The sequence below is a fragment of the Camelus bactrianus genome, chromosome 20 (genome assembly GCF_048773025.1).
Source record: "Camelus bactrianus isolate YW-2024 breed Bactrian camel chromosome 20, ASM4877302v1, whole genome shotgun sequence".
NCBI classification, from domain to species: Eukaryota; Metazoa; Chordata; class Mammalia; order Artiodactyla; family Camelidae; genus Camelus; species Camelus bactrianus.
In genome coordinates, this window is record NC_133558.1 from 21879278 (window position 1) to 21895438 (window position 16161).

General features: G+C 53.3%; 1 protein-coding gene across 1 annotated transcript in view; it reads right to left on the bottom strand.

Moving 5' to 3' along the window:
• Positions 1–13898, bottom strand: part of GRM4 (glutamate metabotropic receptor 4) — a 93313-nt gene extending 79415 nt beyond the window's left edge. Inside the window, exon 1 of the mRNA XM_010949063.3 lies at positions 13012–13898. Coding sequence (XP_010947365.2) covers positions 13012–13530 — 519 coding nt within the window. The 5' untranslated portion in view covers positions 13531–13898. The remainder of the gene's footprint in view (positions 1–13011) is intronic.
• Positions 13899–16161: the final 2263 nt, after the last annotated feature.

The following is a 16161-nucleotide window of genomic DNA, read 5'->3' on the forward strand; positions in this document are numbered from 1 at the left end:
CAACTCCCACCTCTACCGGAAATGCTTGAGAGAGAGGCCAGGGCTCAAGGCAGGGAGAGCCCAGCGCAGGGGTTGGGGGATCCCAGGTCTGGTGTCCAGGCTGACCGGCCAGGCCCGTGTGGGTGTCGGGGGCGGGAAGGCAGGTGAGGGAGATACTTTCCTCTTATTGAGTTTGTTGTACTTTCCTAATTGATTTTGTGTCTGTGTCACCGGGACACTTAGGACCGTCTTAGAAACCACTTAAGCAATTTAAAATAATCAAAGTACTTATAAGGCACTTAACATTTCCTCACACTTCAGGCTTCCCATAAACCCCTTCCAACTGCAACCCGAGGCTGCCTTACAGTCAAGAGCGGCCACCGCGGGGAAAGTAGCCGCCTGTGTCAGGCTCCAGCTCCTGCAGGTCACGCCAGCAGCCCCTGGTTGGGGGGGAGAGCCAACCCCCCAGCACGAGCACACCAGGCTCGCGCACTCTCTCACCACGGCCTGTGGACGCTGGATTGCTTGGCCTGAAACGCCCTCCCCTGCCAGCCGGTGCGCCCCTCAGCCTAGCTAACTGTGTCCTGGCCGTTGAGTCTCAGCTAACTGTCCTCCTACATGAAGCCTTCCCTGATACCCCGCCCCAGGCTGGTTAAGGGCCCCTCTCACACATCCCCAGGGTACCCTGTCCACTCCCACTGGAGCACCTGTTTCACTTTCAAGAAATTACTACCCGTTTAGCTCCACAGCTCAGGATCCTTGACCCATACTCTGCGTTTCTAAAGCGTAACACAGTCTCCACAAACAAGGGTCCATGATGTTTGTTTAGCAAAACAATGCATCCAAGCATGACTTCACAGATGGCGTCAAGGACATCCCTTCTCTAGATGACACCAGAGCCCAGCCAAGCTGCAGCCACCCTGGGCACACCACAGGCTACACCCTGGGAAGGTAAGGGCCAGCCCTGACTGAGCCTGTACTCATCATTATCCCTAGTTTATAGATGAGGACACCCCAGCTCAGAGAGGCCCAGCAACTGGCCGAAAATCACACAGTGAGCAGATGGCACAGCCAAGAGGGGCACCTCCAAATGCAGGTCCAAGAAACCCCCGGGGCTTGATGAAACAAGACTCGATACCCTGAGAGTCTCCTTAGCAGGGTGGCTTAGGCCCAGGCACCCCAGGAACACTTCTGTTAACAAGCCCCCAGGGATCCCAGCAGGGAGGCAGGTTTGGAAACCCGCGCCCTGGCACAGAGTTTGGGAAGGCTCTGCGAAAGTTCAGGAGGCTTATTCCCCCACGAGTCTGCAAGTCTGCTCCTGGGTGTGACCCACGAGAAACTCTCTAAGAGCACAAGGAGACATTGGCAAGGATGGTCAGGCAGAAAGATCATCAGGGAACTGCCCAGGTGACCACGCAGAATGGACAGTAATCGCACAGGGCGCTGTCGCAGTGGCGACCTACCCGGCAAGGGAGAGGAACAAAGCAAACCACATAGACGTGACATTAGACACGTAGGCAAGTGACAACGAGCCAGCCACAGAATATACAGTATTATCTCGTTTCTATCAAGCTTAAAACATGCAACACAGAACTAAAGTTTTATTTACGAATCTATATATGTATATATATTTTTCCTAGTACACAGGAATTAAAAACAACCCACATAGGACAGGACTGTGACTGCCTCTGGTGGGGAAGAAAAGGAGTGGGACAAGGTAGACGCATGACAGGGCCTCTGATTATATTTGCAATGTTTTCTTTCTTAAAAGGAAAACAAATTTTGACACTGTTAGAGCAAAATATCAATATTTGACCAAGCCAGGAGGTGGTACAGGGCAGTTGATTAGATTATCCTTTATAATTTTCCATATGCTTGAAGGAGTTCATTATTAAAATATATGATGCCTGGTGAAAGAGAGAAACCCTTCCCGTCAGACCCACATGGAATATATCATTCATCTTTAATAAAAATAGAAGGCTCTTCTTGAGAGCTGTGTGCACCCCAGTTCCTGCAGGCAGGTCCTCTCAGAGCAGAGCCCACCCTGGAAGACAAGCCCCCCATGTCCCCACCCCAATTCATTCCTAAAAGTTAAGTTTTGCCCTCTTCCCACCCCTCTGGGGTACGGGCCACACTGGATGCCCTGGCAGCTTCCAGAACCTGAGCTTGGAAGGAGGGAGGCTGCTCAGCATGGGGGAAGCTGCACTGAACACAAACACCCCTCTGCCCCTGGCAGCAGCCCTGACAGAGGTTAATGTCGCCCCGAACTGTCCCCTAAGCCACAGCCCCAGGGGGGCAGAGAATGAGGTAAGTGCTGCCTCTCTTCGCTCTGCAGCCCTGACATGAGACACCACCGAGGACCATTAGGGCCCCTCTCCACTCTGCCCAGGGCCAGGGATGGGGCTCAGTGGGCTCCCTCCCGCCCTCCAGATATTTCAGCTGCAATGCATTTTCAATCCCCCCTGGCCACTGACATCTTTCCACCCTCACTGTCCCTGCGCTGGGCCAGGGGCAGGGCTGAGCAGAGCTTCAGGCCACCTGGTCACCTTGGGGCACCTCTCAGCAGAGCCCAGAAAGGCTGGGGGAGGACTGAAGTCCCAGAATGAGGGAAGGAAGGAAGGACAAGGAGACACAGCCAGCCTCCTCCTCACACCTGAGCACACATCACAGCAGCTACTGTTCTTGAGCACCTCTGGGCACCAGGCACTGGGCCGGCGGCTTTACACCATCTCATTTAATACTGACAACCGCCCTATCCATTTGACACACCAGAAACTGGGCTCAGAGAGGTTATGCAACCTGCCCAAGGTCACAGAGCCTATAGATGGCAGAGCTGAGATTTTCCCTTTTCAAAGTGGGTCCATGCCCCTGTGCCTGGCCTGGTCTCCCCACAGCCCTGGGCAAGATGCAGAGCCAGCCCTTGTCATCCCACAGGTGAGCAAAGCAGAGCCCAGAGCAGCCTCGAGATGTGACTGTGCCAGTCCACATTTTCAAGGGGAAATTTCTGGAGCTGTGGTGGGCACCCTGAGTCAGAGGAAAGGGACCTGGGTAGGTGGGTGCCCACTAGGAGGTACTCAGCACTGAGATGCCAAAGGCAAGAATCAAGGTGTGAGGCCCATGGGCACCAGGGTGGGTGCCAGGGTGAAGAGCGCCTGGCCAGGGTTGGGTGGGTTTGTCAGCCGCTTCGACCTCCTGGCCTTACCCACAGGGCCCTAGGATGAGGCTCTCCCAGGTCACCCAAACAGAGCCAGAGAAAGTCTGAAAGGGACCAGGAGGGAGCGAGAGCTGGCAGAGGACATGAGAGGGCAACAGAGAAAGCCACAGAGTCAGACAGAATGAGTCAGAGGGCTGGGGGCCGACATACAGAGGAAGAGGGCCTCAGATTAAGGGTGTCCCTGCTCCCCTCCCCCAACACAGCTTCCGGCCAGCTCTCCACAGCAGCCCCGGAACCAGGGAGCGGAACCAGGGAGCGAGGCCAGGGTCTGCATCTCATTGCCTTGCCCCGGCCCAGGCCAGCCAATCAAGTGGCAAGTGGAAAGGTCAATTGGAATATAAAATAGAATTTGCCTTCTTTTCATTTCCAACATGCCTGGGTCATAAAAATGCTACTTTAATAAATTGGGGGGAAACTGAAAAGCACACCATTCATTCAGGGCTAGGCAGGGGGAGGTATGATGGGCTTAACTCTTCAGCTGTGTGAGCCCCAACCTGCAGCTGGCACAGCTCCCTTGTGCAGTCCCACATGTGGTCCCAAGGCTGGCAGGCTCCCTGGTTTGTCTGCCTGCCTGTCTGCTCCAGTCCAGGCACTGGGCATGAGGGGATGGCCAAGAGAGGACCAGCCCAGTTCTGCCCTCAGCATGCTTGTGGACTTTGGGGAGACACAAACGCCACACAGGAGACCCTATTACACCAGGGTTTCAGCCGTTGGAAGGTCAGGAAACTCTTAGATTTTGAGTCAGAGCTTGGAGGAGGAGTCTGATTCCGCCCACTAGACATCAAGAAGGGCGTTCCAGGAGGAGGGCAAAGGCGCAGAGGCAAGTTTTGGAAAGCACGGCACGTGATCAAGGCCACAGAGGCTGCGGCAAGACCTTAGCCAGCCTGAACACTGCGGGGTAAGCTCAGCGCTCCTTCTGCAGGAAAGGCCACAGGTAGGGGAGTGGGGTCAGAGCCTACCTAATCTAATGCCCTCATCTCACAGAGAGGGCAGCAACCCACCCAAGGTCACACAGTGAGCCAGCAGCAGAGCCAGGCCCAGAACGCAGGTCTCTGAGCTATGGGAGGCTTCTGGTAAGGGGAACCTTAGCCCTGCCCTGGTTGTTGGTAGGACTCGGAGACCACTCAACAGACCCCCACACCTAATAGTGTGGGGGTGGGGAGGACACCAGGACCATCACACAGTGGGACTCAGGTACGTGCACCAGTCATCCCTCTGCCAAAGCCAGCAACCTGTCCCTCCACCTCACAGAGCTCCCCACCCTCCATGGCTCAGACAACACCCCTCCGAAGCCCTGTTGGATGCTCAGCAGGAAATGAGGACTAACATTATTGAGCCCTACTCTGCACCCACCACATGCCAGCTCCCCACTCATCATTTTACAATCCGTACCCAGAAAGGTCCATGGGATTCTGTTCATTTTGCAGGTGAAATGAGTGAGGTCCAGAGAGGCTGAGTGATCTGGGGCTGGAATCTGAGCCACCTACAGCATGGCTGCCTCCAAGGCCATTGTTCCGGGCTGCCCGCTACCACCAGGCACTCAGTCGATAACCACAGTCTACGTGCCAGGCACCGCCCTGTGCACTTTCCGTGTATTCCTCATTTAATCCTCACATCGCCCTGTGAGGTGGGTGCTACAAGGGTCCCCATTTTACAGACAAGGAAACTGAGGCACAGAGCGGTGCCTCCAGGTAATAAATGGCAGAGCAGGGGCATGAACCCAGGCCATCTGGCCCAGGATCCATACTTTAACCACCAAATGCTAATGCTCCTCAGGCTCCAGTCTGCCCTTTAGTGTCCTCCCCATCGCCTCTGTAGCTTCACAGGGACTGGTCAGGGACCACCTACCTATTTTACAGGTGAGGAAACTGAATTCCTGAGAGACCCAGTGACTTGTCCAAGGTCATAAGAATCCTGGTGACCCTCCTCCCACAACATCCTTTGCAGCTAGGACAGGATGTGGGGTTTGGAGCCCCTTTTGTCCTCCTCTCCCTGCCCCCAGGGCTGTCTGGGTCTTCCTTCTTGAGCTCCTGGGTCAAGTCAACAACCAAGCACAGTCCTGCCCCAGGACTTTTGCACTTGCTGTTCCCTCTACCTGGAATACTCTCCCTCCAGATATCCATAGAGTGACCCACTTCACTCAACTCAAGTTTATGCACAAATGTCCCCTCTTCAAAAAGTCCACTTCCAACCATCCCATCTAAATTGGCACCCTAACTTCCCATGGCTCTCAAGCCATTTTCCTACAGGGAACTGCTCCCCCTTGACATTATACGTTTATGTGTTTTACCTGTTCACTGCCTGCCTTCCCTTCAAACAGAGAAGCCCACAAGGCCTCCATCTGCTTTGTTTCCTGCCTCATAAAGTTGCTTAGAGTGGTGGTTCTCCACCTGGATTGCGTGTGAGTATCATCTGAATTTCTGGGGTGGGGCTCGGACACCAGGATTTTTTTTAACTCCCCGACTGATTCCAATGTGCAGCCAGATGGAGGCACAGAGGAGATGTGCAATAGAGCTTCAGTGAATGAATCAATGAACACATGAGTGAGAGAATGAATGAATGGATTCTTACAGCTGGGCAAACCAAGGTCCAGATGGGGAACAGTGAGCCAGAAACCAGCAGTCATAAACATGAGCCCCTCCTCAGCCTCTCCATGCCTCACCCAGGGGCCCTGTCAGCTCCTACCCGCGGTTCCAGGAGCCCACCAGGCTTCCTCCAGGGCATCTCCTGGAAGCCTACCCAGAGGCCCTCATAGGCCTCCACTCCCTCCTTTTAATTCCACAATAATGAGCCTGTTTACCAGTCCAGTGACCAGAGCTGAAACTCTCTTGTTTCCACACCCAAACTTCCCCTGCAATCCTAGATGCACCTCAGAGGAAGTGGGCTTAAGAGGGCTGCAGGGTGGACAGGGGTGCTCCCTGGAGAAGCCAGACTGGGACGGGAATACCGGGATACTGACTGGGACTCAGAGCATCTGTCCAGCAGCCAACTGAGCGTCCCAGCAGGTGTCCAAATACATACCGGGCCCCAGGTCTCCTCAGCCCACCGCAGGTTCAGGAATCTAATGCTCCCCAGGTGACTGTGATAAGCCGCCAGTCCCCCTTCCCAGGCTCCCACCACAAAGGGACGCCTGGGGCTTGGGGGAAAGAGAGATGCTGTGAAAGCAGAGGGAGAGCTGTGTGGTCCTCACCTCAGGAGAACAGCCCCAACGGTCACCCTCAGCAAGATCACTTCTAAGACCTCTCCCGCTCCTCCCCTGCTCCATCGGTTGCCCAGCACTGCACACTGTAAGGGTCTATCCAACCTGTTCTGCTAACACCAGCATCCCCTAAGCACCTGCTACAGGCTTTACACACATCATTTCTGCCAGATGAGTATCAACACACTCCTTTTACAGATGCACAAACAGGCTCAGAAAGACCACACAGTGAGTATTAGGTCAAGTCTCAAACCCAAGCCCATCTGATGGCCAAGAGGCAGGAGAGCAGAGCAGTAAAAAGAGCAGATTCAGGGCCCAATAGCCTGTATTTATATACTGACTGTGTGACCCTGGGCAAGTTGCTTAGCTTCTCTTGGCCTCGTTCTTCATCTGTAAAATGGGAATAACCACTGTACACTTATCCCTGGGTTTGCTGTGACAATTAGGGCAGACTCTGGCACAGGATACACGCCATGTAAATGTTGGGATTATTTCACCTCAACCACCTCTTCAAGAGGGTCCCTCATTCACCTCCAAGCATTTACTGCTTCTTGGGAGAAAGCTCTAATAACAGCCTACAGTGGGACATGGGGATACCCTCTAACAGGGAACAAAGCTTTAAGTGGAAAGGATTCCATAAGCCAGTGAGGAGCTGGAGGTGTTTGGGTGGAGGAAACACATCCAGGTGGCCCAGGGGTCACCAAACTGGTGGGCACCAGTGGGCACTGGTGGGCAGTGGCTGGACCCCATGGTAAGGTAAGCTCAGCTACTCTCATCCCCATAGCCAGGAGTTTATGCAGGCTCTGCAGACTGGGGATACCCACTGTTACCACAGAGTTTAGAGGGACCTGGGGGCAGCCCCACTCTCCATGAGTCCATTCAACCAAGATTTCCTGAGGGCCTCTCATGGACCTGGCATCCACTGAGGTCTTATAGGTGCAGCTGAGAGCGCAGCTGATGGACCTCTTCCAAGGGCATAGCTCGAGAGCAGCCCCAGAAAATACATAAATGATCAGACATGGCTGTGTTCCCATAAAACTTTATGGAGGCTGAAATTTGAATTTCACATAATTTTCCTGTGTCATGACATATTGCTATTCTTTTAATTTTTTTTCAACCATTTAAAACACAAAGACCATTCTTAGTTCACGGACCATACAAAAATGGGCAGCAGGTCGGAGTGGAAGCCAACAGAAACAGGAAAACAAACAAACAAATACCAACATGACTACAAACTGTGATGACAACCAAGAAGGGAAATATGGGAAATAAGACAGAATAACTGGGGGAGGGAGGGTGTTTCTCTGAAGAGAGCCCATTTAAGCTGTAGGTTGAATAAGAAAGATCCAGCCTCAGAGAGTAGGAGATAACATTCCAGATAGAGGGGACAGCAGGTGCAAAGGCCCTGTGGTGGGGAAATGGCATGATGTCTTCAAAGAATATAAAGAAAACAGTATGACTGGTGTGGAGTGAACCAAGGGAGACAAAAGGATGATAGCACAGGGCCTCTCAGACTGGCAGGAGTTTGAAAGTTTGCATTTTAATCTAAGAGCAACCAACAGTCAATAAAAAGTTTAAGCAGAGGGGTGAGCAGATTTGATTTGGCTTTTAGAAAGATTGCCCTGGCTGCTGAGCAAAGGTTTGACTGTGAAGAGACCCCTTTGGAAGCAGGGAGAGGGGAAGAGAGGTTTCTGCACCATCTGGGTAAGAGAGCATGGGTTGGGGCGGAAGCAGGTAGGAGTCTCTGGGATGCATTCTTAAGGCAAGCCTGCAGGGTTTGCTGACAGTAGTAACAGGGAGGTCAAAAATGCCACCAAGTTTTTTGGCCTGGGCCCTGGACAGAACTGTCTCCAAGGAAGACAAGCAGGTGTAGGAGAGTGGGTGGATCCTCTTAAAAGTTCTTCTCAGTTGTACAGTGAAAACACTCTGAAGATACAAAAGCCACATCCTCAACAGAAGATCTGGTATCAGCTGAGCCACAAAGCTTCCCCAGGGGCCCTGGGCTAGGTGCTGAGGGGCGAAGCATCAGGTAGGCAGCTTTCTCTAGAAGCAGACCCAAACCCTAACAGCATTTACAGCCCCACATGGGACAAGAACTCACAAGGGCAGGCTGGGGGGAGGAGGGGGGGGCCACAGAGGGCCAACGTCACTCACCAGCATCCCTGGCCCAGCATCTCCTAGGAAACTGGGGCACCTGCCCACCCACCTGCTGGCTGGCATCCCTTCCACCCTCTCTCCTGCCTGCCCCTTCCTGCCATCCTTCCACTCCACCCCGCTCCTTCTGAAGCCCCACTGTTGTGACAGCGAGAAAACTCTATCCACAAGTTACGTTGGCTCCTCAGTCTCAACACTGCAGAAAGACACACGGAGCCCAGCAGATGGTGGGGCCCCTCCAGGACCAGCCTCAAAGGTCACCGTCTGTCACTGCCCACCCGTTCCAGCCTCTTCCGCATCGACGGAGTCCTGCATGCTGACTTAAGGCCCAGTTACAAGCTGTGCAATGACATTTCCTGTGGGCTGACTGTGCGCCAGGCACCGTGCTAGGCCTTTGCTGGACATCAGCCCTGAACTCCCACACCTGGCCTCTGAGACCACTATCATTCCCATTTTACAAATGAGACTGAGGTACAAACAGGCTAAACAATTTGCCGACGTGGCAAAAGCTATCTGGCTCCAGAGTCCAAATTTTTAACCACCATGCTATGCAGTCTCCCCCTCTTCAAGCCTCACTTTTGTTTTGTTTTTTTCCCTCCACTGCAAAATGAATGAGAGATTCAGCAGAATGATGTCTGGATCCTTCTTAACTCTTACAGGTCGAGGATTTGAAAACTGCTTCTTTCCAGGACATTTAGTATGTTTTTTTCCCTCCAATAATGGCTGCTTTCTAGAAAAGATCTCTTTGGTTCATTCATCCCATGGTGTAAATGACTGGGATGGTGAACAGACACTGTGGATATGGTGCAGTAACTCTGGTGGAGCAGAGGTTCAAACCCAGACCTGACTAGCTTCAGAACCTAGGCTGTCCCCACAACATAGTACTATTCAGGCCACATCCTCTGGGTTTAGGATCTCCTCCAAAAGGTATTCTTTACCTTCATCAATATTGCCTGTCCTAGGAGAACGGAGCCAAAATGAAGATGAAGGAAGGGGGTGGGATCAGGAAAGTGATGGATAAAACCTGAGAGATCCATGACTTCCCAAAGTCAGGGCTGATTCCTAATGTAGGCCCAGGTTTGAGTTCCACTTCCAGCCCAGTTTATTTGGGCAGGTAGTCTGGAAGGAGTCAGGTCTAGGAGCTGAGACCTGGGACCTGACTTCGAGCCCTGTCCCATCACTTAATCAGGGCTCAGTTTCCACATCTGTAGGACAGGGAGTTGGCCCCTCCCAGCTCTGGCAGTTCTGAGTTTTGCTCATACCCTGGCCTTGACGGAACCCAATTAGCATTCTCCAGGCAGGAAATCACCTCTAGTGCCCCAAACCTAGAGCTTCTTCCTGAGCTGTGCACAGGAAATCCACCTCTCGGAGGACGGAGAGCTGTAATCACAGCATCTGGGGGAAGTTCCCAGCAGGCCCCACTAATAGCCTTGGCGGGGAGCGGAGCTGGGGCACAGGGGTGCCCTTTGAAATACTTGACATCCCTGCTCCCCTGGCCTCCCCAAGGTGCCCCTCCCTCATCCTCTCCTGCCTGAGGCTCCTGCTCCTGACCTCCCTCCCCAAAGTTCAACCTTTTTGCCTCTGTCAATGGCTTTTAAGTTTCTCACCCAGCCTCTCATTTCTATCAGTTTAATTATTGAGGAGCCCTCTTGTCGCCAGTCTGGAACATTAACGCTGTTAAAAGGGACCTAGGGACTGCAGGCCATGGCCAGCTGTCTCTTTCTGGCTCTCTCCTCATCTCCCCACCTCCTGCCCATCTTTCCTTTCCCAACATGCCCCCCTCAGTCCCCTCTTCCTTATCCCTTCCCTAGGCCTCTACCTCCCAGTCCCATCTCTCTCTGTGCGACCTGGGGGACTCCTAACCCCCTGCCCCACCCACTCATCTCACTGTAATCTGAGGCAGCACACACAAAACCGAGGCCACAGCCACATTCATGTGTGACCAGATGGGTGGAGGAAAAGGAACACCTGTGAGCCCCTAGGCTGGTGAAGCACTTTGGCCCCAGGCCCCCTCACCCAACACGAGACCCTCCCCACTCTGGAAGAGGTTAGCACAGAAGTCACAGCCCACTCCCACAGAGTGGGAGTACTGGGCACCTCAACGGTGTTTCCAAGAACACACTTCAAGGCCTAACGCTGACAGTGACCTTTCTTAGAGCCTTTGTCAGGCGTCCAGTGACAGCTCTCAGCCCCTTTGATCTTTTTCACCTCCCTATAAAGTGGGTACTGGCTCAATTCTAGATGGGGGGAAGGACCCTCACCAACATCATAGCCCCAAGGACCCAATCAGGTTGTTTTATCATCTTTATAAAACACCCAGTGTCACAAAGGTACTTAATAGAAAGCTCATATAAGGACACTGCAGTAGCCCCACCTGTGGTCTGGCCTTCTCAGAGGCTGGGGGTCTGTGCCCTACCCAGATACACTGGCAAGGAGTCTGGTGCTTGTCCCCTCTACTGGATGGCCCAGGTCACCTCATCTCCTAAGCCTGGGGCAGGCAGGCTGAAGTGATGACTCAGCCCAAGCCAACACTAGGCCCTAGCCCAGGACAGCCTGGGACATCACTAGGCCCTGCTCTCCCTCCCCTCTGTGTCCCTACTCCTCACTGCAAAATTGGTCAGGTGGAGGGGCTAGACCAGGCTACCCACTCCCCAACCATCCCATCAAGGAAGGACCGAGAGCAACACAGCTCCTCAGGGATTGTTGAGATTGTCCACTGCTAAGGCAGTTTCCCTCAAGTCTCCTGCTTCATTGTGATTTTGCATCCTTCATAATGCATCCACTTGTTTTAAAATTAAAATAGTGCTTTCATCCAGATCATCAAGCAAAAACAACACTCCAGGAAGAAGTCCCAAAGGGAAGGACCACACAGCACACATGACCCAAACCAGCTCACAGGAAAGTTCCAACCTGGCCCCTACTATGACAGGACAACTCTAAATGCCTTTCTTTCCCATCCAACACAGGGGTATTCATCCCCAAGACCATTCATCCCCACTTCCACCCTGGCTCCCCAATATGCCCCCAAGTACTGACGACTCATGGGACTGGGCAAATGGGTTCCAGAAAGGGTCCAGGAGTGAGGGCTCCAGCCTCAGAGCTTCCCACCCTGTAACAGGACAAACAGCATTTCTCTGTCCACTCCTTAACCTTGAAAACTTTGAGGAGACAAGGGCTAACTCCAGAGGCCAAGAAATCTGACACCAGGGCTCCCTCTGTGTGTCCCTTCTGCCTCCCTCACCCTATTCTCTCTCCCTCTCCCCTCCCACCCCCCACCCCCATCTCTCTCTCTCTCTCTCTCTCTCTCTCTCTCTCGCTCTCGCTCTCGCTCTCGCTCTCGCTCTCTCTCGCTCTCTCTCGCTCTCGCTCTCTCTCGCTCTCTCTCGCTCTCGCTCTCTCTCTCTCACACACACACACACACACACACACAGAGAGAGAGAGAGAGAGAGAAAGAGAGAGAGAGAGCGCAAACAAGAAGGCTCCGGAGAGAGAAGCAGGCACATAATTATTGGTAAAATGCTTGTAATGTTTTTCTCTCTACCCGGTAGCTTTCAGTTGTTTTAGCAGCTTAGCGAAGCACTTGGCTCCAATTGAATTGCAAATCAGCAGCTCTTGCCCCAGGAAGAGAAGAAGGGAGGAAGCAAAGAGGGGGCAGGGAGGGATTCTAGAAGGAAAGGGAGAAAGGTGTGCAAGGAAAAAGAGCAGAAAAGTGAGCGAGGGAAGCCAGGTTAGGGCCGAGGGCACCAGAAACAGGGACCACGTGCTCCCTGCAGGCCTTTTCCCGTCCTCATCTCCATTCCCTGAGGGCTCAGTAGCCAACGCCTCGTCTAAAAAATCAGGACACATTTTCTAACTATAATCTTGAGGTGGAGCAGGAGGGCCACGCAGGGCTTTCTCAACTACACAGAGAAAAAAAAAAAAAAAAAAACCATAGCTTTCTTGGGAATTGCAACTATTTGAAAACAATGTCAAAACAAAAGTCTTGCTTTATTTTCCTTGCAACCTCCAACATTCACATGTTTTATGAATTCTATGTTTATCTTTTAACCTGTCTACCTTTCTAGCTACTTATATTTCTATCTACCCATCTGTCTGGTTTTTTAATACATCTATCTGCCCATCTCCTCCCTTCTGTTGTTCACCAACACTTCTTTTTCCCCTCTTGGTTCAGAATTCCCTGCAGAGGAGCTGAGTTGATCAAGGAGCTGCCCGCTGCAGGTGCTGTTTCAGCACCACGGTCAGCACCACAGAGCTGGGTCCCTCCAAACCCCTTCACTCTGACTATAGGTGGCCCCCAAATTCTCAGATATGGCTGGAAGGGGCTGGAGGGGTGGGTGGAAAACACTCTCCCTCGGACTCGGGGAGAGAAGAGGAGAAACGAGCTGGGCAGGCCCAGACCCCTGGGTGTGGAGGGCTGGGGTTGTTGGTGAAAGAACACCTCCAGGTCAACCAATCAGGTACTAACCTTGAAGAGACGAAGGATGTTGGCCACCATGATGGAGACCGAACTCCCTGAAGCACCAATGACACCCACCACGCGCTCAGGTTTGGTGATGATGGGTGGGCCGCCACTGCCACAGCGGACCTCCGTGCCGTCCTTCTCGATGAGCGCCTGCACAAAGGTCAGTGACTGCTCAAGGGCATGGGTGTCCCTGGAGCAGGTGTCCAGAATGCGGGCGCCCAGCGTGATGTTGGGCAGCAGGTCCGGGTCATTGTTGATGCGATCCAGGGCAAAGAGCATGGCCTCCAACCGGTGGATGCCCTTTTCCTTCTTGAGTTCTCCACAGGCCTTGCCCTCAGAGCCCCGGCCATGCACGGGGAACAGGCCTCCCAGAGTGATGTCACCATCTATGCGGATAGAATTCATGTGGGGGTGGCCTTTGGGCTTCCCCAAGGAGGAAGGCACCCAGGACCCATAAAGGCTGAGGAGCAGGCAGAGGGGCAGCCGGGCCCACCACCAGCCCCGGCCCCTCTTCCCAGGCATCTCGGAAATCCCTAGAGACCCATGAATGACAGGCCCCACTCCTAGCCTTGGCGGGCCCCTGGCCCCACAGCCTGGGGAAGCATGTGCAGAGCAGCCCCCACAAGTCTCTCCAGGGAAGCTTCAGCAGCAGGGTGGCTGAGGGCGGCCAATGGGCTGAACCATATTGGTGCTCCCGCCCCTCAGGCAATGCTCAGTTGCCAGCACAGGCCACGCTCACAGATGGCAGGGAGTGGCCGGGGTGCAGCAAAGCTCTGGTCTTGGTCCCCAAGTCCTGCAGGCCTGTTCTTGGTGGATGAGAAAGGAGGAGAGTGCTCCTAGCTTGGCGTATCTTGGCATCAAAGAGAATATAGCTCCAGTGTTCTCCTCCTACCAACCTTAGGAGAGAGAGAGAGAGAGAGAGAATCAAACAGAAGGCCAAAGAAGACATTAGCTATTCTCATCTCTCATCAGGAGCCTGAGAGAAGGAGATGCCAGAGGTTATCTCCAAAGACTCCACAAATCTCCTGAACTTGGTTTCCTCTGGCTGCTGCTTGACCTCAGTTCAAAAGGGAGAACTTAAGGTAGAAATTAGGTCACGTTTGAAGACTTCTTAAGGCCTGTGCCCACTGCCATCAGAATCCCAGGCATCAGAGAGCACACTCCCCAGGGAAAAGCCTGGGAGGCTTGGGAAGAAAGGGGCCCCTCTCAACACATACCCACAGGAAGGAGCAGGCAGAAACCAGTCCCATGGGCCTGACTCATCTCAGAGATGAGGAAACTGAGGCCCAGAGCAAGAGATTGCTTGTCCCAGATCACACAGCTAGTGAGCAGCAGGATGCCGCCTGGAACTCAACTTCCCAGCTCCCAGCTCTGGAACCGGGCACACTTAGGCTCCTTGAGGACTCAGAGTCAGGGAAAGCCAAAAAGGTCTCAGGAGAAGAAATCCGGACTGGGAGCTGCTCAGTTTGGAGGCTAGGGATAAGCTGGGGCTCTCGGAGTTTGGGGTGCTCCTCCTGAATTGGGGTGTGCTAGGTGGACCCTCCCGTTCACATTCCCACCCCAGCTGCCCAGCTTACCCCAAGCAGAGGGTAAACTCAGTTGAGGCTCCTTTTCACTAGCTTGGCCTCCCTCTCACTCCCTTTTTCCAAGGGTCTTTAACTCTCAATTTTCTCATTGCTCCTTCTCTCTCCCCCACTTCCTCCCTCTGAGAGGGGCTCAGGTTTACAGCCTGAGCTACTGTAAATTATTTCGATGATCGTCATTATTATTGTTGTTGTGATTAAATATTTATTTCCAAGGGTAGAGGAGAGAACACCAGCTCTTCCTCATTCTCACTGCTAATTTGGGCAAATTTCCCCAGGGGATTCCTTCCCGCAAAGCCAGCAACCTCCCTCCCCTCAATTTAAGAGGCCATGGGGAGAAGGGCTAAAAGCTGAGTCAGGGCTCGGCTTGGGGGCTGACCCCAGGCTCCCTTCCCCTTGGGTTTGTCAAATGGAGACCAGCAAGCCACTTGCCCGTTCTGTGCCTCAGTTTCCCCAGCCATTTGGAACAGCCTGTGTTTGGATTGGGAGGTTTCCCTGGAAAAGTTCTCCATCAGCACCAAGTGGTGGTCTCAGAGCCACCCATTCCCCCATCTGTAATTCCCCCTACAGAGGCCCTGACTGCTCCAGTTCTGTGGGAAGAGGAGGGGAGGAGAGGGTGCAGCATCTCAGGGCCCAGCCTCAGTTCCTGGGCTTCTCTGGCAAGCTCATTCTGAACCCTCACCTCACGTCTCACCTCTCGTCAAAATGCTCCCTCCCCCATTAGCTCCTTAGGGGCCAAGAGTATGGCTCTTAATTCTCCTTAGCCCTCCTCTGCTGGTGAACCAGTAGACCAGAGGCATCATGTAACTCTCCCGAAGTCACACAGCAAGTCAAGATGGGTGAGGACTCAAAGCCAGAACCAGTCTGAGGGAGCCTGGGGAAGCCAGGACCTAGTGACCTGGGGCTGGGGGTCAGTGCTTTGGGGAAGGCTAAGGAGCTGTTAAAATGCAGGAGAGAGGCTGCACCTGCATGGAACAATCATCAGCGCTTACACCTTTGTGTGAGTGAGTTTATCAGCTCCCTTCCCCAGGTGGCTGTGGGGAGTGAGAAGATGTGGGGTACTAGCTGCTAATGCCAGCACCAGGCAATTCAGAAGAGAAACAGGAGAAGCCTTAGACAACCCCAGTCCTGCCCGGCTGAAGGCAAGGCTTGTCCCCAAGGGAGTCCTCAGTTTCAAAATCTGTAAAGTGGATGAGCTGGAGTAAGATCCAGTCTGGAGGCCATACTGTCCCTGTGGGGCATTTCAGTTGTCACAGTGATAAGAGGGAGTCACCTACTGGCCTGCATCCAGGCAGGGGTCAGAGATGGCGTGGGTGGGACACCCTGCACAATGAAACACTGTCTTGTCCCAATACCAGTAAGTGCCCCATGGAGAAATCACAGCAAATGACAGCATACTGTTGTGTGCCAGGCATGGTCCGAAGTGCTTTGCTTACATTTCTCAGGTAACACATGCCGACAAGCTAGGTGGTATTTTTATCCCCGTCACACAGATGAGGAAGCTGAGGCACCAAACCTCATACAGTGACAAGGCCCAGGGACACAGAGCTTGTGCAGGCTGCCCAGGCCC